Here is a 27,279-nt window from a genome sequence, read left to right on the forward strand (position 1 = left end):
ATTAGATCTACCAGTTTCAATTTTCTTCACAATAATTGGTATGGGGGAGGTAGGCTCGAAAGTGGAGACAAGTGGATTATGTTTGACACACTGTAGGAGGAGGAAACAGTGGAGGAACACAAAGAGAAAAGTGACATTTTCAAAGTGAGAGTCCAGATAATTATCTTTGCAACAGTATACTGAATGGGTATGAGGGGGGAAAGACTTGATTTATTTGTCAAGGCCAAAGAGAAGAAGATATTGTAGTCTTCAACATACAACATGATAACATGATAACATGCCCATCTATAAAAAGGGGAATAAGAACAACCCAGGAAACTACAGACCGGTCAGTTTAACGTCTGTCCCAGGGAAGATAATAGAGCAGGTAATTAAGGAAATCATATGCAAACACTTGGAAGGTAATAAAGTGATAGGGAATAGCCAGCATGGGTTTGTGAAGAACAAGTCATGCCAAACTAATCTGATAGCTTTCTTTGATAAGATAACGAGCCTTGTGGATAAGGGAGAAGCGGTGGATGTCATATACCTAGACTTTAGTAAGGCATTTGATACGGTGTCGCATGATATTCTTATTGATAAACTAGGCAAATATAACTTAGATAGGGCCACGATAAGGTGGGTGCATAATTGGCTGGATAACCGTAGTCAGAGAGTTGTTGTTAACGGTTCTAAATCCTGCTGGAAAGGGATAACAAGTGGAGTTCCTCAAGGGTCTGTTTTGGGACCCGTACTGTTCAATATCTTCATCAATGATGTAGATATTGGGATAGAGAGTACGCTTATTAAGTTTGCGGATGATACCAAACTGGGTGGGGTTGCAACTTCTTTGGAGGATAGGGACATAATTCAAAATGACCTTAGCAAGTTAGAGAAATGGTCAGAGGTAAACAGGATGAGGTTTAATAAAGAGAAATGCAAAGTGCTCCACTTAGGAAGGAACAATCAGTTCCATACATACAAGATGGGAAGCGACTGTCTAGGAAGGAGCATGGCGGAAAGGGATCTAGGGGTCATAGTGGACCACAAGTTGAATATGAGTCAACAGTGTGATGCTGTTGCAAAAAAAGCAAATATGATTCTAGGTTGTATCAACAGGTGTGTTGTAAGCAAAACTCGTGAAGTCATTCTGCCGCTCTACTCTGCACTAGTTAGGCCTCAGCTGGAGTACTGTGTCCAGTTCTGGGCGCCAAATTTCAAGAAAGATGTGGAGAAACTGGAAAGGGTACAGAGAAGAGCGACAAGAATGATTAAAGGTTTAGAGAACATGACCTATGAAGCCAGGCTTCATGAACTGGGCTTGTTTAGTTTGGAAAAAAGAAGATTAAGGGGGGACATGATAGCAGTTTTCAAATATCTAAAAGGGTGTCACAAGGAGGAAGGAGAAAATTTGTTCCTCTTGGTTTCTGAGGACAGGACAAGGAGTAATGGGCTTAAAGTGCAGCAGGGGAGGTTTAGATTGGACATTAGGAAAAAATTCCTAACTGTCAGGGTGGTCAAATATTGGAATAAATTGCCAAGGGAAGTGGTGGAATCTGCCTCTCTGGAGATATTTAAGAACAGGTTAGATAGACATCTGTCAGGGATGGTGTAGACGGAGCTTGGTCCTGCCTTGAGGGCGGGGGGCTGGACTCGATGACCTCTCGAGGTCCCTTCCAGTCCTATTATTCTATGATTCTATCAACCTTGTCAAGAGTTTTAACTATCTGGATAGATGGAAAGGCTGTATCCTAGAGACCTTATACAGAATGAATCAGCAACATTTAGGTATAGCGTGGATGTGAGGCCCCAGAAAGAAGTCTGAGTCAACCATGACAGCTCAGTTATGGGCTGAACAAAAGGCAGGATGAAAATATTGTCCACAGCAATCAAGGACAAGAAAGAAGACTTGGGAGAAGGAAGACTATTACGAGTCCCAGTTAAGCTATGCGGAACTTGACCTGACAGCTAGATATACATGAGGAGACATCAGAGAGGCAGGCTGAGATTTTAATTTGGCTGGACGGAGATAGAGATCTGTGAATTAGCAGCACAGAGGTGGCAGCTGGATTTATGTTGATGGATGACATTATACAGACAAGGGGATCAAGGACATCTAGAAGGAGTGATTAGAGATGTAAGAAAAAACAATTATATAACTTAAGGGAAAATAAGATTTCTACAAAAAAAGCATGGTCAACTGTGTTGAAGGTGACTGACAGATTATGAAGGATGAGGATGGAATAATAATTCTATGCTTTGGCTAGAAAAAGGTGAATTGAGCCTTTGATGACAGCAGTTTTAGCAAAGGAGAAGATGTGAGAAGAAAGACTGCAGAGTCTAAGATAGAAATGGAAAATAGGTACTCCAGACAGCAGCTGCAGAAAGTGGGGATATTAGTATGTAGTTGTTTACATGATTAACCGATAAATTTGGGCTTATTGGTTAATCCTAACGACTATATGCACACACACCCTTGGCTGCCTCTTATCAGAGAAAACAAATTTGTAATGGAGGAATTTCAGGCTGGTCTGGGATTTCCATCAGAAATTCTCTTCAGCATCAGACAAGAGCAGAGAAAATATTGTTGATGATGAACCAAGGTGGAGGTAGCAAGGCAGACCTTGAGATTGTTCACTCCACTTGATATGAGAGATGAGCAAGAGAGTGAAGGGTGGATATAAAAGAGTGCAAAATGGAGAGAATCAACAACAAATTGATGGAGAAAGAGGAAGAGAAGAGAATACTGAGAGCATATGAGAAGTCATCCAATTCTGATAAAGTCACAGAAAGACTCAGTGACATGCTTTTTTGGTGGTCAGAGAGACTAACAAATGATGTTGAAAGATGTCATGTAATTGCCAGACAGGGGGAAGTCAGCAACAGAGAGATAAACAACAGAGCTGTGCTTGCTAAAGATCAGGACAAGTGAATGGTCCTTTCGGTGAGAGAGAGAACTGAAGCGGGGCTGGAGGTCAAATGAAGACCACACGGTCAGGAAACAGAGTTAAGGGGTTGAATGGGTCATCAGCATTAAAACTTGAGAGAGAGAGAGAGAGAGAGAGAGAGAGAGAGAGGGTACGTCTACACTAGCCCCCTAGATCGATCTAGGGAGGCTAATGAGGGTGACCAGAATTTGATTTGCATGTTCCCACCCGGTCGCCATTTTAAAAATTGACTAGCCCAAAGTAACAGCCCACGTCTAAATACGGCAGTGAAACGGGATTCCAGAATAAAGCCCTAAATCGAATTAAGTGGTATTTCTCGTGGAATGAGGGGAGCTGAGTGAAGAGCAGATGACAACACAGCAACAAGGAGGTATACCTCTCTCATATCTCACAGAACTGGAAGGGACCTTGAGAGATATTTGCATTAATTCTTTCCATGTTCTTAAATAATAAATACAATTCATATTTTCTTTTACCTTAAGGTAGCAGTGTGCATAACAGTAATGAAGCAGGTTATCAGAAGGCTGGCTAAGGCTGCTGACCGTTTGCACAAGTTGTTCAGCGTACATTGGCACAGAATGTTCCAGGTTAATTTTGTCCACCAATATTCTAATAGCAGGCAAAGGCCTTAAAGGCTGGAAGCTTATAGCGTTTAACAAACCACATGAACTCTAGAAAGAAAAAGAAAAAATATTCTAAAGGCAAACTTTTATGCAATACCCTGATGCAGGACATCATATTTCTATCAATAACATGTTTTAAAAGTCTGAAACACTTCTAAAATAATTTTCCTGTAATAAGTTTCATGTACAGAGTATGTCAAGATACAGCATGCTAGTCTATAAAAAGGTTATTTACCCACTGCTTTGCCACTTGAAAGTAAAATGCCCATGCCAACAACTCATGCTAATATCTTTGCGCCACTCTTCCCTATCCAGTGTTTATAAATGTTCAGATATCTTTACTATTTACAACAATATAATGCATTTAATTGTCAAAAATTAAAAATTTGAAATACAATGTATCAAGCTGTGACCATCCTCCCTAAGCTACCACAGAACGTGTCATGTCACAGGAGCTACTCTATTAGCACTACACAAAAAGATCCCTTTCATTGTAATGGTGTTGTGCAGGCAGCCTTTATAAAAAGATGATCAAAGTGGGTAAAAAGTGATCAAGTTTATTTTGATCCACCAATGTGTTTATGAAATAAATAGAAATTTGACATAAAAGCTAGTAGAAACTGGAAGCATTTCAAATAAAATCTGATTAGGGTTTTTCAAGGTCCCTGGAAAAGCCACAAAATTACTACTTATAGAATGAATATGGTGTAAGATAGGTAAAGTACCTTCAAGGACTCCAGTTGTGTGTTTTTATTGGTTAATTCTGATGGAAATGTTTGCTATCTGTCCTGGATGTTGCTTTTCTCGTAGACACCTGCATCTTGGTTAAAATGGATTGACAGCTTCCTACAGTTAAAAAGATCTAACTACAGGAATTGAAGCAAGCTTCATCAGCATAGTTTCCATCACACTTACAGAGACCTAAGAATCTACCACCAAACCATTAGGCCTTCATTATCCTAAATATGAAAAATGTTCTGACCGTATGATGGGAGTATGTCAGGGGACACCAAAATCTAAGTTGGGTGCAATTAAATGTTAATCAAAATCTAACATTCAGAGAAGTAGCCATGTTAGTCTGTAGCTGCAAAAAACTTTTTTAAAAAATAGCGAATAGTCTGCAGCACACACACTATCTTTATTTTTGGTTAGTCTGTAAGGTACTGCTAGACTATTCGCTGTTTTTTAAGCTTTTTCAAAACCTGAGATGTGAATCTAAGGACAGGAACCACAGGAGCCACTCCGGAGGGGTGAGTGCAAGGTAGCATTCTCCTCCAGTCCCTGCCTTCCACCCACTACAACTAACACTGTTCCTCCTCATTTTCTAAAGCTTTTTTTTTTTTTTTTAAATCAAAAGTTATTAAATCCAGGATTTCTATTAAATTTACAATAACTGCTCAATGATTTTTGTTAAAAAAAATCCATGACAAATGTTCACCTCAAGTCACACTGAGCAAATGGCTTTAACACTTTATCTAGAATAATATCCATGAATGTCAGCATTGAACGACAGATTGGATTAGAGGAGCGTATTAATCAAACTTCAAAAGCATCAAAAAAGTAAAAGGAAATGTAGCAACCAATTAATATTAACAAATTTATTTAACTGTAAATCACTAGTGGAGAGTCTTTAAAGAAGAAAGTACTCCGATATATGCTGGACAACACATCACCCATGAACTGCACACTTTGGCCATCTCAGCTTTAGCATAAGAAATTATAAGACAACATATTATTGGCATTGGTTACTCAGTTAGATCAAGTTGCAGAGATTTGTGTGGTGGATCTAAAGGTTCAAACGCTGCTGATGACCTATGTGGGTAAAATATAATTCAGAATGTATATAAGAAATTACATGCTACAAAGTGTTGTCTTGAACACTGATACCGAATTATAAAGTTTAAATGTTTCTAGAGAATACATATTGGTCTCCTATAAAATTTTACCAACTTGAGTTTGAGATGGCAACATAACTCAAAAGAGACTTTACTACAAGCAAGCCATTCTCTCAACTCAAATAAGTACATTTACAAGTACAAATGCTGCTGCAAGAATTTTACTTTCTTTACTGATGCTATTTTTTTATATTCCTCAGCCAGTAAAGTCAGGTACACTTAACACCATGAGTCCAACTGTAAAGATCTCATACAGAACAAAAATTATAAATTAGCTTTGATAGTCAGAAAAGTGTTGTAGTTTAAAGTCCAATCTCTTGACCCTCTCTAGAGTAGAAGCAAGTAAGTCTGTTTCCCATTAAAAACTTGGGACTCTCCTTTTTCTAGTGTTAATAGATCTTGTTTCTAAGCTTGATATCTCAAGAGATAGCAGGTCTTAAATCTGCTATCAGTACAGGACCATCCAGGAATTCAGGCCAGAGCAATGTGAGTGAAGATAACAATTCCAAAAGTGAAGGATGGAACATAACATTTCAGGTGGTCTGATTAAGTAAATTACAGGCAGTCCCCGGGTTACGTACAAGATAGGGACTGTAGGTTTGTTCTTAAGTTGAATCTGTATGTAAGTCGGAACTGGCATCCAGATTCAGCCGCTGAATCTGGACACCAGTTCTGACTTACATACAGATTCAACTTAAGAACCCCAGGCGTCCCCAAGTCAGCTGCTGCTGAAACTGATCAGCAGCTGATTCCAGGAAGCCCAGGGCAGAGCAACTCTGCCTCGGGCTTCCTGTAGTCAGCCACTGGTCAGTTTCAGCAGCGGCTAACTTGGGGACGCCTGGGGCAGAGTAGCTGGGGTGCTGCTGGGTTGGTCCAGTAGCGCGGCCGCTCCTCGGCTCTACTGGACCAACCCAGCAGCACCCCAGCTGCTCTGCCCCAGGTGTCCTGATTCAGCCATTGCTAAAACTGATCAGCAGTGGCTGAATCAGGACTCCTGGGGCTGAGCAGCTGGGGTGCTGCCGGGTTGGTCCAGTAGCGCCAAGGAGCGGTGCTGCGGGACCAACCAGCAGCGCCCCACCTGCTCTACCACAGGCCCCGGGCTTTGCTCCACATCTCCCTGGTCTGCTGGGGGGGGCACTAGCTGCGTTCCCCCCCCCCCCCTCCCAGCAGACCAGGGAGACTGGGAGCAAAGTGGCGGAGGACCCGGGGCCGGACCCGCTGGAAGCGCCGCGGGTCCGGCCCCGGGTCCTCCACCGCTTTGCTCAGCATCTGCAGACCAGGGAGACGCTGAGCAAAGCCGCCGAGGACCCGGGGCCGGACCCGCGGCGCTTCCAGCTGATCTGGAAGCGGCCGCGGGTCCGGCCCCGGGTCCTCCGCCACTTTGCTCCCCGTCTCCCTGGTCTGCTGGCTCCCGCAGCAGACCAGGGAGACGGGGAGCAGCTTTTCTCACCCCGGAGCTTTTCTCGCTCGAGTCCTCCGGGGCGAGAAAATCCCCGTTCGTAACTGCGGATCCGATGTAAGTCGGGTCCGCGTAACTCGGGGACTGCCTGTACTAGAAAATTAATACAAAGTGAAGCAATAAAAAGTATAGAAACGCCAAATTAAGGTATCCAAAAAACGTTACTTTAGCCCTCTTCTGTGCCAGCATTTTAATAGTTTTTATTTACATGACTGCATGCTTTATTTTTGACAAGACTCCTGCCTTCTCTTGTGAACAGAATGCCCAGGGACCCTTAATTCTGGCATCTCCTAACTGTTGTGTGTAACATTTTGTATCTCACATAACAATAGTTGCAAGTAACACTTTCTACCATCTCCAGTTGACTGGGAGACTTCATTCCACTCTGGTGGACACACCATTCATCACATCTCAGCTATATTACAGCAATGCAATATCTGGTGATGAAACCTTTAGCACTATCACAACATATGACACTTGGCCTCCATTCTTTACAATGACTTCCAAACAAATTCAAGGTCTGGACTTTCTCTTCAAATCACTCCAAGAGTTGAGCCTAGGATACCTACAGATTATCTAAAGATCGAGAACGAAATACTGTAGTTGACAAATACATTCCTTTGACACAATGAAATATTCAATAATAAAAAACAACTTTCACCAGAAGCATCCCAACAGCATTCAATAAATTCACAAAAGAATTAAGTTTCATAACAAACTTTACCACTCTAAAGGTAAGGCACACTTTCTTAACTTTGCTTTTCCTAATATAGACACACAGCTACCGTTCCACATATTTAAAAAAAAAATTAAATTAAAATAAAACCCTGCCAGAAAAGGACACTCCACTGCACATGTTTCTCCATCTACGGAGAAGATGAGAGAACAAACACTGTGAAAAACATATGCATGTAGTTTAACGCATGTAGTTTAACGCATTTCTGGAAAGCACACAGGGTATGTCTATACTGGGGGGGGAGGGTTCGGTATACCTCAGAGGTATCCTGAAAAAACTCTGCCATGTCCAGGGAATGCATTTGCTCTTCTGCTTTTTTTTGTGGAAGAGCAAACGTGCTCCTTCAGAAGTCCCTGAATTCCTCATTCTACAAGGAAAAAGGGGGCTTCCAAAAGAGGATTTTTTCCCCAACATTTGGCCCAGTCTAGCCAGGTCAAATGTCAGAAAAGCCTCTTCTGACAAAAGAATCGGAAAAAGGTACGCAAAATGCAGAGCGCATTTTGCATACCTTTTTCTGACAAAAACTTTTAGTCTAGCCATACCCTCAGATACCACAGTGATATGGGTGGTATGAAACCGATACAGACCAGGTTTTCTGGTAAATTTAAAAAAACAAATAGTCTAGTAGCACTTTAAAGACTAACAAAACATGTAGATGGTATCATGAACTTTCATGGACACAGCCCACTTGCATTGCCATAGGTTTTTACTAAAGGAAATGGGGAAAAAAACCTGTATTCTATCATTCTGAATTATACTGACCCACATAGGTCATCAGCAGCGTTTGAACCTTTAGATCCACCACACAAATCTCTGCAACTTGATCTAACTGAATAACCAATATCAATAATATGTTGCCATTCTCTATGTCGGGGTAGACAAACTGTAGCCCACGAGCCACATCTAGCCCATCAGTCATTTTAATGTAGCCCTCAAGCTCCTGCTGAGGAGTACAGTCTGGGGCTTCCCTTGCTCCGCACAGCTTCAAAAAGCAGCATCATACCCCATTCCCCCCTGGATCCTACACATTGGAGCCAGAAGGCTCCATGCGCTGCTCCCACCCCAAGCACCTCCCCTGCAGCGGGAGGGCAGCACACAGAGCCACGGGGCCATAACTCTGTTTAAGAGCCAGCCAGGAGAGAGACATGCTTCTGGAAACTGCTTGTGGAACAAAGTGCAACCTAGAGCTTGAACCCCTGTCCCCACTCCATCCAGTGCTCCAACCCTGACCCCTTCCCATTCTCTGAACTTCAGTCAAAGCCTTGAGCCTGCTCCTGCACTCTGAACTCCTCATTGGAGGCCCTATCCCAGAGCCAAGCAGGAGCTCACATCCTAACCTGAATTTTATGAGCATTCATGGCCCTCCATACAATTTTGCCAGCTCCTGCTCTACATGGACCAGAACCAGCAGTAAATGAGACAACTTTTCAGTGGGCTTCACAGGGTATGTCTACACAGCAAAGTTATTTCGAAATAACTTTACTAGAGTCTATACAACCAAACCGCTATTTCGAAATTAATTCGAAATAGCGGAGGGCTTATTTCGAATTTGGTAAACCTCATTCCACGAGGAATAACGCCAAATTTGAAATAGCTATTTCAAAATGAGCGCTGTGTAGACACACATATCGAAATAAGGGACCTCCAACCTTCCCAGGGTGCCCTGGTGGCCACTCCAGCCTCAACCAAGAACACTCCTCTCCCTCCCCTCATCCCTAAAGTCCTTAAAGGGGTTCACTCTGGCCACAGTGCCTGTGCCAGCTCCAAGCCTGCCAACCCAAAGCCAGCAGTCACTGCTCCTGACCCAGTGGCCCCAAAACATGAGCAGCAAGCCACTGGCAGCCAACCCTCCACCGCTCCCCAGGAGCAGTCTGCCAGCTCCCAGTAGCCTGCCAGGGTCCGGAGAAGGAGGGTGCCTTCCTGGTCCAGGGCAGAGATCATGGACCTTATTCCGGTTCGGGGGGATGCCCCCAATATCCATGATCTCCGCACTAGAGGAAGGAATGCGGACGTCTATGGCAGGATAGCTACCAGCCTGGCCACCAAAGGCCACATGCAAATCCAGGAGCAGGTTTCCATGAAAATCAAGTTGGTCCGGAGAGACCCTCTAACTCTGAGCCCTGAGCTTCCCCTCCCCTTTGTTCCCCTTCCTTCCCCCTTCCAGCTCCCTCCTCCAAGGTTTCCCCCTCCCCTCTCCCACCCTCTCTCACTTCCTTTCCCCAGTCTCACAAGAGTTTCATTCCCCCCTCTCCAGTTTTGTTAAATAAAGAGAGTTTGTGTTCATGAAAATACATATATTTTATTTGACATCAGGAAGGGGGATTAGGGAGGGGTAAGTGGAAGGACATGAAGGAGGAATGAGGCACAAGCCCCCAGTATGGCAGACCAGGGAGGCTCTCAGTGCTCCTCAGGGTGGAAGCTCTCTCGCAGGGCCTCCTAGATATTGGCAGCCCCCCAGTGGACCTCCCGGATGGCAGCCTGCAGAAAGTGCAGCCAGGTTCGCAGCAACGTGTTCAAGAGAAGCACCAGAGTGCCCAGGGGCAGCTTTGGCTCCATGTTGCAGAGTGCTATGGTGTCCCGAGTGAAGGCAACCAGAGCATGCACAGAGAAAATGCTTTGCTGTCCCTCATCGAGGTAAGCAAGCATGCAGGGAAACCTGAGAACCGGCTGTCCGGATTGGTCCCTTTAAGCACAGACCTCAGACAGCTTCAGGCAACAGCCACACAAAATAATTCTTGACCTGATGCCTTGCCGGACCTGGTTCCAGCCGGCCTTAAATGCGATTCAGCATCCACTCTGTGTGGATGCACTATTTTGAAATAGCAAAACACTATTTCTAAATGCATTTGTGTAGATGCGTTATTTCAAAATAACTTATTTCGAATTAGCTATTTTGAAATAAGATATTTCAAAATAACACTGTAGTGTAGACATACCCACAGATATTTACTGACAGCGAAGGGATGGTGAGACTAAGTAATCTGGGCTTTCCTAAAGAAGAGGTTGCTCCATTGAGTACAGACACTTCTGCCAATAATTTCTCAACCTGTCTGTCTGGCACTCCATACCTGTCCCATTCTCCGTTATGTAACCTCTCACAGTTTCACAACTTCAAGGTTACTCCTCCCAGTCCTCCCGTCACTCTTATGCTGCCCGTTCCCACCCCCTCCCCAGCTCCTTGCCCACAAAGTCCCAGGTTTTTGCCTCCAGTTCCTCATCTGACCTCTCTTTTTCTCCATCAACCTGGCATTCAGTCATCTCCCCTGCTCATGTTTCCTCAGAGGCCCCCCTACATGGAGATTAACAGCCTATTACTGCTGTTTATTCCTTCAGCTCAAATGGAAGAGGTCTGCCTAGTGAACCTCAAGTTCCATGGTTAATTCCTTTTGACAATGCTTTTGGGGCTAAATAAGAGTTGCACACAATAGAATGTCTTTGATTTCTTTCAGTTTTCCTCTGAAAAACACCTAGAAAATTCCACACAAAAATATTGAAGAAACATTGTAAGGTGTCAGATTCAAGCATTCAAAACCTAGAAAACGCTTAACTCAGTCTGTTCATGCCCTATGTCACTATCTTTAATTATATCATCATAATTTTTTAATAAGTAAACAATTTCTGGTTTCATTTAGTACTGAGTAGCACACAGACAAGGTTGTATAGTCAACAAGGGTACTGATGAAAATACATTGGCCACTGTGGCTGATGTTTTTAAAAAAAATATAATTAGAGCCCTGCAGATCCATAGATATCTGCAGATATTCACGACTCAGGGAAGATTGTCTGGCAAGGGGGTAGGGTGCAAGAGAGCAGAGGAGGGTGCAGGAGCAGGCTGGGGGTTTGGGGTCTCTGCTTGGGGGGTATAAGTGAGGGAAGTGGAGATGCAGGGTCTCGGAGGAGTGGAGGTGTGGGGTCTCGGCAGGGGAGTGAGTGAGGGGGCTGGGAGTATGGAGTCTCATCTTGCGGAGGTGAAGGCTCATACCTTGAACCTACCCTCCATATAGCACAGGGAAATGAGGAGGTTACTCATCTTTAGCAGTTACTGAAGTTCTTTAAGATGAGTGTCCCTGTGCGTGCTCTAAAGCAAGTATCAGTGTCTCTCAGAGCCACAGGCCGGATTCTTTCAGCAGTCCTTGGGGGGCGGGGGGCGCACGGGCAGCGAGAAGGGTGCACGGGCCTTGTGTGACACGACAGAGCATACATGGCCACAGTCCCCTCAGTTCCTTCTCTACCCAGAAAACCAGCCTGATAAAAAGGTCTCCGAAGTAGCGGGGAGGAAGAGAGGGTAGTAGAGTACCCATAAGGACACTCATCTCAAAGAACGTCAATTACTGCTAAAGCTGCGTAACCTCCTCTTTGAGAGAGACACGCCCTTGTGGGTGCTCCACAGCAGGTGATTGCCAAGCAATATATGCTATGAAGGTAGGGACTTTGAATCTGGTAAGTAAACAGTGCACAGTAAGGCTGTGGCCACTCTGATGGAAGAGAGAGGTCCCTGCAAAAGGTCATAGTGCCTGGCAAAGTTTGGTCTGAGGTCCAAGTGGAAGAAGCATATGGATCTTCAAAGGGGACCTTGTGGAGGTAGGCAACTGACGTGGCTACTGCCCTGGTGGAATGGGCACAAATTGAGGTAGGTGGTGACAATTGGTTATGGTGAGAACACATTTTTATGCAGTCTGACATCCAGTGTGATAACCTTTTAGATGATATTTTCTATCCCTTACTGCGTTCTGCAATAGAGATAAAGTGTTTGGGCGAAGCTCAGAAGGACCTTGTTCTATAGTGGTAAAAAGAAAGCATACTGCGTACATTGAGGGTATGTATTTGTACTTCGAAGAAGCTGGCACAAGGCTTGGGGGGAAAAAAACAGATAGGTGAATAGTCTTGTTGATGCACTGCAAAAATGTCAGAAAAGGGCAACAAATATAGGTTGCTATAAAAGAAATTAAATCCAGGCCCTCTATGGTAGCGTTCTCTGAAATGCTGCCAGTTCCACACGCAGGGCCACGTAGGCAGGCAGAACTTCAGAATCTCAATGAGTGGATGAGACAACGGTATATGAAGGAGGAATTTAGATTTATTAAAACTGGGGAAATTTTTTAGATAGGGGGAGCCTATACAAGAAGGATAGGCTCCACCTAAACCAAAATGGAACCAGATTGCTGGCACTTAACATTAAAAAGGCCGTAGAGCAGTTTTGAAACTAATGGCTGGGGGGAAAAGCTGATGGGTGAGGAAGACCACTTGGATTAGACAGAGACATCTCTTAGGGGAGGGTCTATTAATAGAGATTCTCGATGTTCTAGTAAGGAAGAGAGGATGGAAAATGATAAAATATAGGTAAGATAAGATAAGAATCAAATGAAAAAGTCTAAAACATCAGGAAATGGCAGACAGATAAATCGTGACACATTTTAAAGTGCGTATAGACAAACACTAGAAGTCTAAATAATAAGATGTGTGAACCAGAAAGTCTGGTGTTTAAGGATATTAATATAATAGGCATCACAGAAACTTGGTGGAATAAGGACAATCAAGGGGCATAGTCATACAAAACATATTGGAAGGACAGAACAGCTTGTGCTGGTGGGGGAGGGGCACCATACATGAGAGAAAATGTAGAATCAAATAAAGTAAAAATCCTAACTGAACCAAAATGTTCCATAGAATCTCTATGGATAGTAATTCCATGCTCTAATAAGATGTAGCAGTAGGGCTATATTAACGAACACCTGACCAGGATACGGATAGTGACTATCAAATGCTAAGGGAGATTAGAGAGGCTATTAAAATAAAAAATTCAACAATGGCGGGGGATTTTAATTAACCCCATACTGACTGGGTACATATCACCTCAGGATGGGATGCAGAGATAAAATTTCTTGATAGCATAAATGACCGCTTCTTGGAACAGCTGGTTCTGGGACCTTCAAGGAGAGAGGCAATGCTTGATTTAGTCCTAAGCGGAGCACAGGATCTGGTCCAAGACGTAAATATAACTGACTCTTGTACATTTCAAAGGTGGAACGCCACTACTGTGCCCCTGACACCTCCCACAAAGCCGGGGCTAGGAGGAACTGACTTTTAAGCCGGCTCCCTCACCTCACCCTTCTCTTCCCCCTCCCGCTTGCTGGCCCTCCTTTCCCCAAGATGGGCTGTACTGAGCCCCAAGATGGGCTCCTAGTCCCTGTAACAAAAAGTCTGAGCTATGTTGTGTCCCTGTGAACCAATAAAACTTCTGTTCCACCTGCTGGCTGAGAGTCAGATGTGACTGCGGATAGGGATGCAGGGCCCCCACGATCTGTGACAATAGTACACCCACATCTTGAATACTGCATACAGATGTGGTCGCCTCATCTCAAAAATGATATATTGGCATTGGAAAAGGTTCAGAAAAGGGCAACAAAAATGATAAGGGGTTTGGAATGGGTCCCATATGAAGAGAGATTAAAAAGACTGGGACTTTTCAGCTTAGAAACAGGAGACTAAGGGAGGATATGATAGAGATCTATAAAATCATGACTGGTGTGGAAAATTGAATAAGGAAAATTCATTTACTTATTCCCATAATTTAAGCAGTGGGGGGGGGGGTGTCACCAAATGAAATTAATAGGTAGCAGGTTTAATACAAACAAAGGAAGTTTTTCCTTCACGCAGCACACAACCAACCTGTGGAACTCCTTGCCAGAGGAGGTTGTGAAGGCCAGGACTTTAACAGGGTTCAAAAAAGGACTAGATAAATTCATGGGGATAAGGTCCATCAATGGCTATTAGGATGGGTAGGAATGGCACCCCTAGCTTCTGTTTCTCAGAAGCTAGAAATGGATGATAGGGGAGGGATCAGTTGATGATTACCTTTTATTTTCACTCCCTTTGGGGAATCTGGCATTGCCCACTGTCAGCAGACAGGATACTCGGCTAGACGGACCTTTGGTCTGACTCAGTATGGCCATTCTTATGTTCAAGGATGAGCAGACTTTGGGGAGGAAGTTGGAGTGGGTACACAGAGAAATCTTGCCTTTTTATATAAAACATGCAGGCAATGTTGTCGGGATATATTCTGACATGTTTTCCAGAAATCTCTGGTAAGAAATATTTGCAGGCAAGCTGTACATCTCTGAGCTCCAGGACATTGATGTGAAGAACCCATTCTGTTGGTTTCCACATGCATTGAGTTGTGGAGTCTCTTATGTGAGCCTCCCATACTGAGAGGGAGGCAAATGTGGTGATGACTGCAGTGGGTTCATGTGCCTGAAAGTGCATACCTATGCATAGGTTCTCTGTTGTTGTCCACCATAGTATTGCACTTCTTACTGTCAGAGGGAGAGAGAGGGTTTTGGTGAGAGGGTGAAGATTTGGCTTGTAGACTCTCCTGCACTAACCCTGAAGGCATCACAAAGAGATGGGCATTTGGAACGACCAGGATGCATGATGCCAAATGGCCAAGTAGCAGAAGACATTCGTGCGCTGTGACTCATGGCTTTAGTCGCAGCTTGAGAACCAAGCTGATCTTTCAGAACCTGTCTTGCAGCAGGGAGGCTATGAAGGTTATCAAATCAAGCTGTGCACCAATGAACTGTATGTATTGTGTCTGTGTGAACACTGATTTTGTCTCGTTTATTAACTGACCCAGAGAGTGGAAGCATTCCCTGACCAGTTAAATACTTCAACAAGAATGATGCTCAGTTCTTGTCTTGATGAGGCAATCATCGAAATAAGAGTAGATAATTATGTCTTGCTTCCTCAGGTGGGCAGTGAGGTGAGATGGGGTCTTAAGCTGGGGATTATAAGAAACTGAGGGGAGGGTAGCCGCACATGTGCAGTTGTGCCATGCACCACCCACACACCTTGCTCGCCATGCATGCACGTCCCTCAGACACACTTCTCTGAAGAATCCAGTTTCCAGCGCAGAGACACACCAACACTGCTGTAGAGCACCCAAAGGGATGTCTCTTGGGCTGTGTCTAGACTACATGCCTCTGTCGGCAGAGGCATGTAGATTAGACACATAGGCAAAGTCAAATGAAGCCGCAATTTAAATGATCGCGGCTTCATTTACATTTACATGGCTGCCGTGCTGAGCCGACAAACAGCTGATCGGCTGTTTGTCCGCTCAGCGCGCTAGTCTGGATGCTCCCCTGCCAACATCAAAGCCCTTTGTCGGCAGCCCCGTTATTCCTCGTGGGATGAGGTTTACCGGGGCTGCCGACAAAGGGCTTTGATGTCGGCAGGGGAGCGTCCAGACTAGCGCGCTGAGCGGACAAACAGCCGATCAGCTGTTTGTCGGCTCAGCGCAGCAGCCATGTAAATTTAAATGAAGCCGCGATCATTTAAATCGCGGCTTCATTTGACTTTGCCAAAACAACAAATCTACATGGCTCCGTCGATGGAGCCATGTAGTTTAGACGTACCCTTGAAGAAAAATAAGTTTGCATGCTGTCATTTCCTAGCATGTGAATTTGACAGAAGTGGACCTACTCTGTAATAATTTATGAATACTGTATATTGACTCTGTTAGAGAGATGTTTGCTATACAAATATATAATTTGGTATAAGAGTCTATAAGGAAAAGCAAGCAGGAAACAAAACTATAGCTCAAAATAAGCAATCCCACAGTAAACACTTAAAGGTTGTAAAAGACAATGTCCAAACTACTAGGTTTGATGATTCTCCCATCTGGATCCAGCCAACTTGCAGATCTACAGTTTTAATTATCAAAGCCAATGCCAAGAAACAGATACAAATTAAGTAACATAACAAAGCAGTTCTCCAACTTTAGCAAATTGAGGACCCCTGTTTTACCAGATGCTCTGCCCTTCACTAAGGCTTGAACTTGTTCTGCCCCTTTTCCAAAACTGTCATCCCCCCACTCACTCCATCGCTGCTCCCTGTGTTACTTGTTCTCTCCCACCCTCAGCACTTTTACTGAGTTGAGGCAAGTTTGGAATGTGGGGTGGGGAGGGTGGAAGGTCTCCGAGCTGGCACTTTAAGCGTGAAGTAGTATGGGCTCTAGGAGCACGTTTGGGCATGGGAGGGAGCTCTGGACAGGGGGAAGGTGGTGGTGCAGGTTTCCAGTGTGCTTACCATAGTTCCCAGAAGTACCTACCTATGTCTGTGGCTCTTTGCATGGGCAGCCAGGGAGGCTCTGCATGCTGCCTTTGTGCATGCAGGCACCACTCCAAGTTTGTGGCCAATGGGACCTGCAGAGCTAGCACTTGGGCAGAGGCAGCACAGTCTCCTGCACGTAACAGCCAAGACAGGGACCTGGTAGCCACTTCCAGAAACCATGCAGAAGAAGAGGAGATAAGGAGTCTGCCTTAGCCATGGGCCCACGGGTTACTAGCAGGGAGAGGGAAGGCTCCCTGGAGTTCTGTCACACACATTCAGGGGTTTGTAGACCCCACTTTGAGAAACACGGCTACAGAAATTTTTTAAGGGACTATCAATAGAGAGAGGTGTTTACTGTGTAGTAGCTGTTGTGGGAGAGCAGAATGAGGGCAAGTCTACATTTACCAGGAGAGATCAGCAATGTGACAATCGATCCCATGGGGGTTGATTTAGTGGTTCTAGTAAAGACCCACTAAGTCAACTGTTGATAGCTCTCTCATTGATTCCAGTACTCCACCAGAATGAAAGGCATAAGGGAAGTCACATGTAGAGTGGAGATCCCACGGCAACTCGACCTAAGGTATGTCAACTCCAGCTACACTATTCACAGAGCTGGAGTTGCATACCTTAGTTAGACATTGCCACATCGTGCAGACCTGCCCTAAAATAGGTACCCACTCTCCTGTCTGAAGAAGCTAATCTATCTGAGAGTTCCATCAAGGGATGGCAAGACAGACATGAACACGTTTGGTTTTTTTTTTATATACGTTGTTCCTCCTGTTATAATACAGGATACTTGGGTTTAGAGAAGGTTGTTAAGTTATTATACTATACTACACCACTGTTTGAAACTCCTGGAAGGAAGAACCACAGATACTAAATCTGTTTGGACCTTTTGGATAAGACTGGTTGACACACAAAGTAATGCAGCCAAGGCCTAGTCTAACAAAGGGACAATCTAAAGGCATGGAAAAAGGACCTAAGGGAGTGCACTCAGAGATCCAAAAAAGAGGACACAGATATAAGTGTGATAATGAATTACTTGAATTTGTATGTATTTTAATGACACGTGTGTGTGTGTGTGTGTATAAATAATGTCATTAAAACTAATAATGAATTACTGTAATCTTTATTTATTTTAATGACATATTTACACACACACACGTCATTAAAATACATACAAATTAAAGTAATTCATTATCACACATCTGTGTGTGTGTGTGTGTGTGTGTGTGTGTGTGTGTGTGTGTGTGAGAGAGAGAGAGAGAGAGAGAGAGAGAGAGAGAGAATACACATAAAATGTACTGTAGATAAAAACAACATACCTTCTGTCCCATTATTATAGGGAGCAAATGGCCCAGTAAATTGAATTCAGCCATAGAGACGGTAATGGTGCACTTAAGAATGGTAAAACTTGTAAGTCGAGTTGGAACGTATTCCTCCAAAGATGTTTTTTCTTCTGAGTTTGGTGTAGTTTTATTTCCTTCCACAATATCTAAAATTAATAGGATTACACAAATTTGACATATTATTAAAATAAATAAATAAATTGCCTTAAAATCATCTAGTCTGACCATCTACGTAACACAAGCCACAGAATTTCCCAAAAATAATTCAGAGAGCATATTGTTCAGAAAACCATCCAATCTTTATTTAAAAATTATCAGTGACTGGAAATCCACCACCATTAGTAAATTGTTCCAATGGTTAATTACTCTCACTGTTAAAAATCTATGCTTTATTTGCCATCCGAATTTGTGTAGATTCAACTTCTAGTCATTGGATCTCTGCTTTTCATTTTCCTCTGCTTGAAGAGCCCATTATTAAACATTAGTTCCCCAAGTAGATACATGAAGACTGCAAATAAGTCACCCCTTTACAGAACTTCTCTTTGTTAATCTAAATGCATTATGTTCTTTTGTTCTTATTGAACTCTCTGAGTATCTTTCTAAGGCAAGATTTCTAATCCTTTAATCATTCTTGTGTCTCTAACTGTATCATCTCCAATTTATCAACATCCTTCTCAAATTGTGGGCACCAGAACAGGAAAAAGTATTGCAGCAGTAGCCATACTTTTACAAGAGGTTTTCACTAGGGATGTCAACATGTAGTTGACTATACAATTAACGATAAGCCTAGGCTTATCAGTTAATCTCATCAACTATATGCATTTCCCCTCACCCTCCGCGCTGCCTCTGTATCAGAGGAGCACTCATTCCCCCTGCCCCCCCCACCCTTCCCACCCCCGCTGCTGCCTCTGATAGTGCAGAAGATGAAGGGGGTAGGCTGGAACCGATACGTGCAGGAAACTGGCATTCAAACCAGCTCCCTATGTGTATCAGCTCAACAGATCCACCTGCCCTGCCCTGACTGCGTCCTACAGAGAAGAGGGGGGCAGGCAGGAGCCGGTCTTAGGGGAAGCCGGCTTAAAAAACAGCCCCCTGCACTGCACCAGCTCCACAGAGAGGGTGAGGAGACAAGGGAGACTGATCCACATGCCATGGAGCAGCCTCTGTCTGCAGTGAGCCTGGGCCTAGTGTAGACATAGGCTGCTTCATGGCAGCATCCCATCTGTGGGGGAGCTGAGCTTCTCACGGAAAGAGGCTGCTCTGCATCCCATGGAGCAGAGTTTGACCATGGGGAGCTTGATCCCCCACAGACAGGGGAAGCTGCCAGCCTGTGTTACTGCCTCTGTATCAGAGGCAGCAGTGTGGGGCAGCAGGCAGCCAGTACACAAGAGGTACTGGCTTTTGAACTGGCTCTCCTCATGGACCAGCTCTACCTACCACCCTACACTACTGCCTCTGATACAGAGGAAGCAGCACGGGATGGCAGGGGGATCTCTGGGCGTGTGGCCAGGAGCTCATTGGCTTCCAGCCCTGCCCCTGGGGACTACTGAGTAGTCATGTAACCGATATTTTGTGCGGTTACACGACTATTCAATTCACAATATCTAACATCCCTTTTTTTACTTGCTTTGGTCCTGTATAAAGATTGCACAATGCAGCAGGACATAGACAAGTATAGAGATGACGACAGTCCGGGTGCGGGGAGAGGCATCAGCTTTGTCTACACTGAAAACTATAAAGTGCAGGTCTGGCCACAGCAGAACCATTGGGAGAGCTCTCCCAGTGCTCTGAGTAAACCATTGGAGAGTAGCTAACTGTACTGGGAACATGGCTCCTAGTGCCATAGGCTGGGCAGTGACGGCAGCATGATCAGGACTGTCTGCCTGCCAGCAGCAGGGCTGGGGCTATAGCTGCAGCAGCCCGGGAGGGGTTGGCCAGGCCAAGCCATGGCTGCTGGGGCCATGTGTCCCCCGACAGCGGGACTTTGGCTGCAGACCCAGTAGTCTGGGAAGGGAAACTTTTCAGGGCCACAGCAATCCAGAAGAAGCAGTGTGGCTGGCCACATGCCACTGACAGGCAGCAGAACTAGGGCTGGCCAGCAGGCAGCCTGGCCAGACCAAAGGAACCAACATGAGGGAGGGGCAGTGAGCTGAAGGGCTGGTGTCAGGGGACCTCCTGTTATCCAGCAAATTCCCTCTCCAGGAGCGGTTAGGTCCCAAGAGTGCTGGACCAGGGAGGTCCAACCTATATTTGCAGTTTGTACCTTTCAACATGCTGAATCTGGTCTATTTTAAGTACTAAAAACATCAGTCATTTTAAAAAGTAACATACCTGCTTTGGGCTTGTTATATGGCTCATATTCATGTTCCACAGCACAAGCTATCATTTTCATAATCCTGTGTCCTGCACTGCTATCCAATCGAAGATAAAGTGGACCTACAATTAGGCTTTTTGTAGACATCTCCTGCATATTTACAAAATCTTCACTCTTTGCTGAAGAAAGGTCTTGCTGATTTCCAGAAACTAAATAAATATGCATTTTTTCAGTCAGTAAAATGAACTATGATAATTGGGAATAACTTCTTCAATTATTTTTGATACCGCTCTTACGACCACAGAATACCAGAAAAAAAATTCACAGAAAACAATGTAAATGCAACACTTCTGTTAATGGAGTAAATCTATATGTTGTAGATGTGTTATTCCTTTTAAATGCTGAGAAAACTAAGGCTAAGATTCTACACTGTGCAATATAAAAGAGCAGACCAGGGAAGGCAGCACTCAGGTGGCTTTACACCACGTTTTTTAAGCTAAAAACAGACACAGATAATTCAGGCAGTTCTGAGAAACTGTCTAAATTACAGAAGCCTAATCCCAGAGGCCTATGATAGCTGTGCTGCTTAAAATCTTCACAACATGGGACTGTCACCCCAATCCCAATAACCTCTGTGACCTCAGTTCCTACACCAGAATTCCTCCTGTAGAAGGAGATTTTAAAGCCCTTTTACCTGTCAAAGGAGCCTGAGCAGAACTGAGAATCTCACCCTAAATTCTTGTACTACAAATTGGATTGACAACCCTAAAAGATAAATGTGCCTCGTTCATCCACATGTGAGGTATAACACAGGTAGTGAGAATACAATCTACTTCACCCATGTGTTTCATTCCAGTTTTTGAAGGACCTCCCCAGGGATGAAAGGATTTTTCAATCTCCATGTCCAGTTGATCTTTGGCCTCTATGCTGAGACTGCCAATAAGTATGCCAATTAAAGCTAAATGTGATGGTAGTTCTTCTGTTACATACATTTGGAAGAAACTGAATGAAACCACCAACTCATTGTACTCAGGCTACTAGACAACCATTAGATGGTACTAACTACTGAAATATTTATTATAAAATAATTTGGCTAAACTCTAACTTTAATGATTTAGAAGCTTCGGGAGGTAGCTGAGTTAGTCTGTACACAGGATAAACTTGAACAACAACAAATGGTCTGATAGTACTTTATAGACTAACAAAACATGTAGATGGTATAATGAGCCCACTTCTTCAGATGACCGGAGTGATTTAGGTTTTATAACTTTTACACTATTCATTAAAATATTTCTTTGCTTTTTCCTTAGCATATTTACTCAGGAAAGGTCCATTTAGACTTATTTCATTTTCAGTGATAAGCAATGTATCATAATAGACTTTATGGCTTGCTTAATGTCCCACAAAATTAGAACCAGGATCAAAGTGACTTTAACCTACTTCTCTAATAATGCACAAAAGAAACAAACAAATAAAATACAGGAATAATCTGTATCGGGAATGAGCAAAGAGAGCTTCGACCATTCCAAGAACTATCATATCTTGGTGGAATCTGCATAACTAATATATTTGTTTGTTTTAGCAAAACAGGTACTAACCGGTGCGATTAACTCCATACACAATAAAAAACTTTTCACTTTGTGACTGTAACAGTACTTTGCAGATTCCCTCTGAGAAAATAACACTACATCCTATACTTCTAGAAGACAACTCTTTTCTGAACATCCCAGAAGCCTATTCCTCATGCTACTAGATGGAGGGACTGAAGCTCTGGAAGATAAATCATGCCATACTTCTTGGCCAACAAATCCAGTGCCAGAAGCAGAGATTCCATTACACATCTTGATAGGTGAACTAAGTCCACATACCACTGCTGTAGTGGCACAGTTAACATTACCTTAGTCTTGGCCTATCTTATTTTGTTTATGATTTTTTCAATTAAGGATATCTGGAGAAATGCACACATCAGACACTGACACCAATGAATTAAGAAAGGCACCCCATACTGCTTTTCTATATATGCCTGATCTTGAGCAAAACTTTTGACACTTTTGTTGTTGCTGAACGTAAAAAGATTATTGGATTTCCCCCTACACTGAAAAGATATATTCTTACTCTATTGTTCAAAAATTATTTTGACCTGCTCAGATGGTCTGCAAGAGCATTTTGCTCCCCAGTTACTTGGATCACTACTGCATGAACATTGTGACTGATACACCAGTTGCAAAGTCTCTTCACCTCCATCCATAACTGTAGAAAAAGAGTGAACCCTTATTGATTCAAATAATATAGCATGTTATGTTATCTGTTACTATCTGAACTACTCTAAGTTTATCTAAGGTAAAGTGCCTTTAAGGACAATCTGATTACTTACAGTTCTAATTTTTGATGTGTAGAATCCTTTTTTTTTTAATTTAGTGATCAATGAGCTCTGACTAATAGCTTGGTATTTAAATTGCCCCCCAACCCAGTATAGATACATCTATGGTGTCAGTGGTGGGGAAGGAGAACTAAAAGGTATATCAATCATTACACTCTGAGCATTTGTCCACCACTTGGTCTATGGTCAGACTGCACCAGTTCAGAACATCTTTAATGTGGGAATATACACAGGACACTAAGAAAAATATCCAATTTTAGAGGTAATAAACTTACCTGTGTCTTTTTATATTGATGACTTTGTATAAGAACAAAATATTTTCTTTAACAGTGCATCTGTTCACCATTCCTCAGCTGACAGCACTATTCTATATGGGACCATGTACACAGCAGGGCTTAACTAGAAATAAGATATGCAAATTGAGCTACGTCAATTGCGTATCTTATTTAGAAATAGGGAGCATCTACACATCTCTTATTTCATAATAGAGCATTCTTCCTCCAACTTCCCTTATTTTTTGTACAATGAGGGTTAGAGGAGTCGAAGTAAGTAGTCCTCCAGCTTGACAATATTTTGACGCTATTTGAAAATAACTGCCTGCTGTATAGATGTGGACTAAATTATTTCGGAATAGCACTAGTTATTTTGAAATAGTGTTGAAGTGTAAATGTATTGTAAGTGTGGTAATTGTTTTTACAACAGACAATTGTGAGTTCCCCAGTATGGATATAAGTATATGTAGAGAAAACAGCTAATTTAGAGCAGATGGGAGGATAGGCACATATACACCTGCTTGATCAGAAACCAACCACGTAGGCACCAGAGAACCCACATAGCAACAATATTTGTTCATCCTTAAATGAAGGTATGGAATGAAGCAGTTACCCAACAAGGGGACAGAACTATGGAATAGCAGTTCTATAGACTATTTGGTCAGAGAAAAGGACCTTTAATTACCTATACAGGCAGTCCCCGGGTTACGTACAAGATAGGGACTGTAGGTTTGTTCTTAAGTTGAATCTGTATGTAAGTCGGAACTGGCGTCCAGATTCAGCGGCTGCTGAAACTGACCGCCAGTTCTGACTTACATACAGAATCAACTTAAGAACCCCAGGCGTCCCCAAGTCAGGTGCTGCTGAAACTGATCAGCAGCTGATTCCAGGAAGCCCGGGGCAGAGCAACTCTGCCTCGGGCTTCCTGTAGTCAGCGCTGGTCAGTTTCAGCAGAAGCTGACTTGGGGACGCCTGGGGCAGAGCAGCTGGGGTGCTGCTGGGTTGCTCCAGTAGCGCCGCTCCTCGGTGCTACTGGACCAACCCAGCAGCACTCCAGCTGCTCTGCCCCAGGCGTCCTGATTCAGCCGCTGCTGAAACTGACCAGCAGCGGCTGAATCAGGACCTGGGGAAGAGCAGCTGGGGTGCTGCCGGGTTGGTCCAGTAGTGCCCAGAGCGGCGCTGCAGGACCAATCGGCAGCGCCCCAGCTGCTCTGCCCCAGGGTCCAAAACAAAAGCCTGGTCTGCTCTGGCAAAGTCTCAGAGGTGCGGGACCCGCTTCAGTCCCCAGCAGACCGTCCCCAGCAGACCACAGGCACCGGGACTGAAGCCGCAGCAGCGGCGGGTTCCCGCGCTTCTGAGGCTTTGCTTTGGCAAAGCCTCAGAAGCGCGGGAACCCGCCCGGTGCCCCTGGTCTGCTGGAGACTGTCTCCAGCAGACCAGGGGCACCGGAGCAGCTTACGAATGGGGCTCTCTCGCCCCAGAGCTCGCAGGTAGGAATCCTCCACCTCGACCTCCGGGGCAAGAAAGGCCCGTTCGTAAGTGCGGATCCGACATAAGTCGGATCCGCGTAAGTCGGGGACTGCCTGTACAAAAATTATAACGTAAAAAATGCTAGATGTTGAAGCATTAACTAACCTTGTGTAGCATTTTAGGATAACTTCCAATTGAACCAAACATGTCAAAATAAGAAAGCTCAAGAATGGCTGATAATTGGTGCAGAAGTTTATATATACATGGCTTGAACCAATATTTCCCATAAATCCTCAAGCTCTACGTAATTAAAATACTATAAACTATCTAACTTCTGTGCATTTGCTAATCCCACCATTCCAAAATAAATAATGCATTGGCTTGTCTATGCACTTGGCCGTGTAATTCTGGTGTTATAACTTTCTTCTTCTGAATACTTTTCCTGGCATAATGTGATGATATCAACATATTGGACAGCAAGTAATAAATAAGCAACAAAAACAGATTAACTCTTAAGAAAAAAAGATGTTTTCAAGTCATCTATATGTACAATAAGAAAGCTCAGAAAATATATTCCAAAACAGAATTCTCAGTTTTAACAGCATCAGATTTTTTAAAGTCCCTTAAATTTCACACTTCACATGAAATTCAATCTAGTACTTCAGAAAATTACTTTAAGGGTAGCTGTTGGTTATAAAAATATTTTTCCAATCACCTATGAGAAAAAATTTAGAACACCAAGAATCTAAGAATACTCAAATGTGTTAGTCCAGATTAAACCATTCCAACATGCAATTCCAAAGACAAATCTATGGTAAGGTAGAGGATATTTGGTCAAGGCCGGGGGGAGGAATATTCAAAGTCTATTTTCTGTTTTTCAAGGGAGAGCAAAACAAAGAAAAGGAGTACCTTTGCCACAGGTGCTTTCCATTGTGTACAAGTAATCCATGTAAAAGGCACCAAACCTCTGCATTCCAGCTATCTCTGAGTATGTCTCCTATCAACAAAGCACAGCAAATAAAATAGAAGTGGTATAAGGAAATAATCTTGAGATTACAAACTAATATGCCTAGTATCAAAGATATATATGCTTGTTTGGGTTTGTGCATTAACATATAGAAAGGCTTATCAAAACAAAAGACAGAGATTATCTCAGAAAATTCACCTTTCAGATAGGTAGTCCAAATTCTATTGCATACTGCACAGAAAGAGATCCATAATTCTGCTTAACAGTTTGAGCAGTTTGTTAATATATAGCTTACTAATATCTTTAATGCAATAAATATTCTTCACATGACCTCTCACATCATAGGAGATCTTACACTAACATTTAAACTAAGCTATTAATTCTAACATATTTTGAATTTTTTTACACCAAAGAATGCCTATCATCATTAGCCTTTTAAACACTTTAAAAATCACTACAGCATTATTTATACAAATTCTCATACTAGATTTTCATATAAGCAAGAGAAGGATATAAAGCTTCTCAAAGGGACTTTAATTTAAAGGTAAGTACATGGCATTCACGAGCAATAAATGTTTAGAATTGTGTCTTTACTAATTTCACTCTGTTACTACATGTTTAGATTTATACCTACTGTACTGCTCTTTTCATAATTTTTCTTTTTCTAATAAGCAGTACATAAAAGCAAAGAAATATAGGCCTGGAAAGGACCATTTCTCCTTTTCCTACCCCAATATGAGGCAGGACCCAGTATAGCTAAATAATCCCTAACTGCTGTTTATTGAACATGTTCTTAAAATCCTCCAGTGATAGGGATTCCACAACCTTCCTGTACTATTCCAGTACTTAATTTGCTTTATTTTTTTCCCTAATACTTAACCTAAATCTTTCTTACCGTAGACTAAACCAATTACTTCTTATCTAGTGGACTTTGAGAAAATATGATCACCATCCTCTTCATAAAGGCCTTTACGTATTTGCAAAATTATCAGATCCCACCTCAATTTTTTTTCCTTGATATTAAACATTCCCTGCTCTTTTAACCTTTCCTCAGAGGTCAGGTTTTCTAAACCTTTTATCATTTTTTATCTTTTTCTGCAGAGCCACTGCCTACCCAGTTAGTCCCATATTATAGACATGTCTCTGATTTTTCCTCCCTGGGTGTAGTACTTTGAACTTATCTTTATTAAAAGTCACGATGATTTCAAAACATTTCTCCAAAAAGATTCCCAAACCTGCACCATCCTTTCTGGGTGGTGAATCTGAGGAACTGTCCCGGATTGAAGTGTTGTTAGAGGAGGTTTTGGAACTAACTGAAAAACTTAACTGTAACAAATCACCGGGCTGGATGGCATTCACCCAAGGGTTCTGAAAGAACTCAAATGTGAAATTGTGGAACTAACAACTGTGGCTTGTAACCTATCCTTTAAATCAGCTTCTGTACCCAAGGACTGGAAGACAACTAACGTAACGCCAATATTTAAAAGGGGCTCTAGAGGCGACCATGGCAATTACAGGACAGCAAGTCTAATGTCAGTATCGGGCAAATTAGTTGAAACAATAGCAAAGAATAAAATTGTCAGACACAGAAGAACATAATTCGTTGGGCAAAAGTCAACATGGTTTCTGTAAAAGGAAATCATGTCTTACTAATCTATTACAGTTCTTTGAAGAGGTTAACAAACATGTGGACAAGGGGGATCCAGTAGATATAGTATACTTAGATTTCCAGGAAGCCTTTGACAAGGCCCCCACCAAAGGATCTTGTGTAAATTAGGT

The 27,279-nt window shown here is 43.1% G+C and overlaps 1 protein-coding gene across 11 annotated transcripts in view; it reads right to left on the reverse strand.

The window, feature by feature from the left end:
* Positions 1–27,279, reverse strand: part of VPS13B (vacuolar protein sorting 13 homolog B) — a 999,042-nt gene that overhangs the window by 773,025 nt on the left and 198,738 nt on the right. For all 11 annotated transcript variants that reach the window (XR_012901295.1, XR_012901296.1, XR_012901297.1 and 8 more), the window contains 4 exons: positions 25,443–25,530; positions 20,429–20,620; positions 18,074–18,243; positions 3,404–3,598 (listed from right to left, as the gene is read on the reverse strand). Coding sequence is in view for 8 of the 11 variants with exons in the window: in XM_075920306.1 (XP_075776421.1) it covers positions 3,404–3,598; positions 18,074–18,243; positions 20,429–20,620; positions 25,443–25,530 (645 nt within the window). In the remaining 3 variants the exon portion in view is untranslated. The remainder of the gene's footprint in view (positions 1–3,403; positions 3,599–18,073; positions 18,244–20,428; positions 20,621–25,442; positions 25,531–27,279) is intronic.

The sequence above is a fragment of the Pelodiscus sinensis genome, chromosome 2 (assembly GCF_049634645.1).
Source record: "Pelodiscus sinensis isolate JC-2024 chromosome 2, ASM4963464v1, whole genome shotgun sequence".
Classification (NCBI taxonomy): domain Eukaryota; kingdom Metazoa; phylum Chordata; order Testudines; family Trionychidae; genus Pelodiscus; species Pelodiscus sinensis.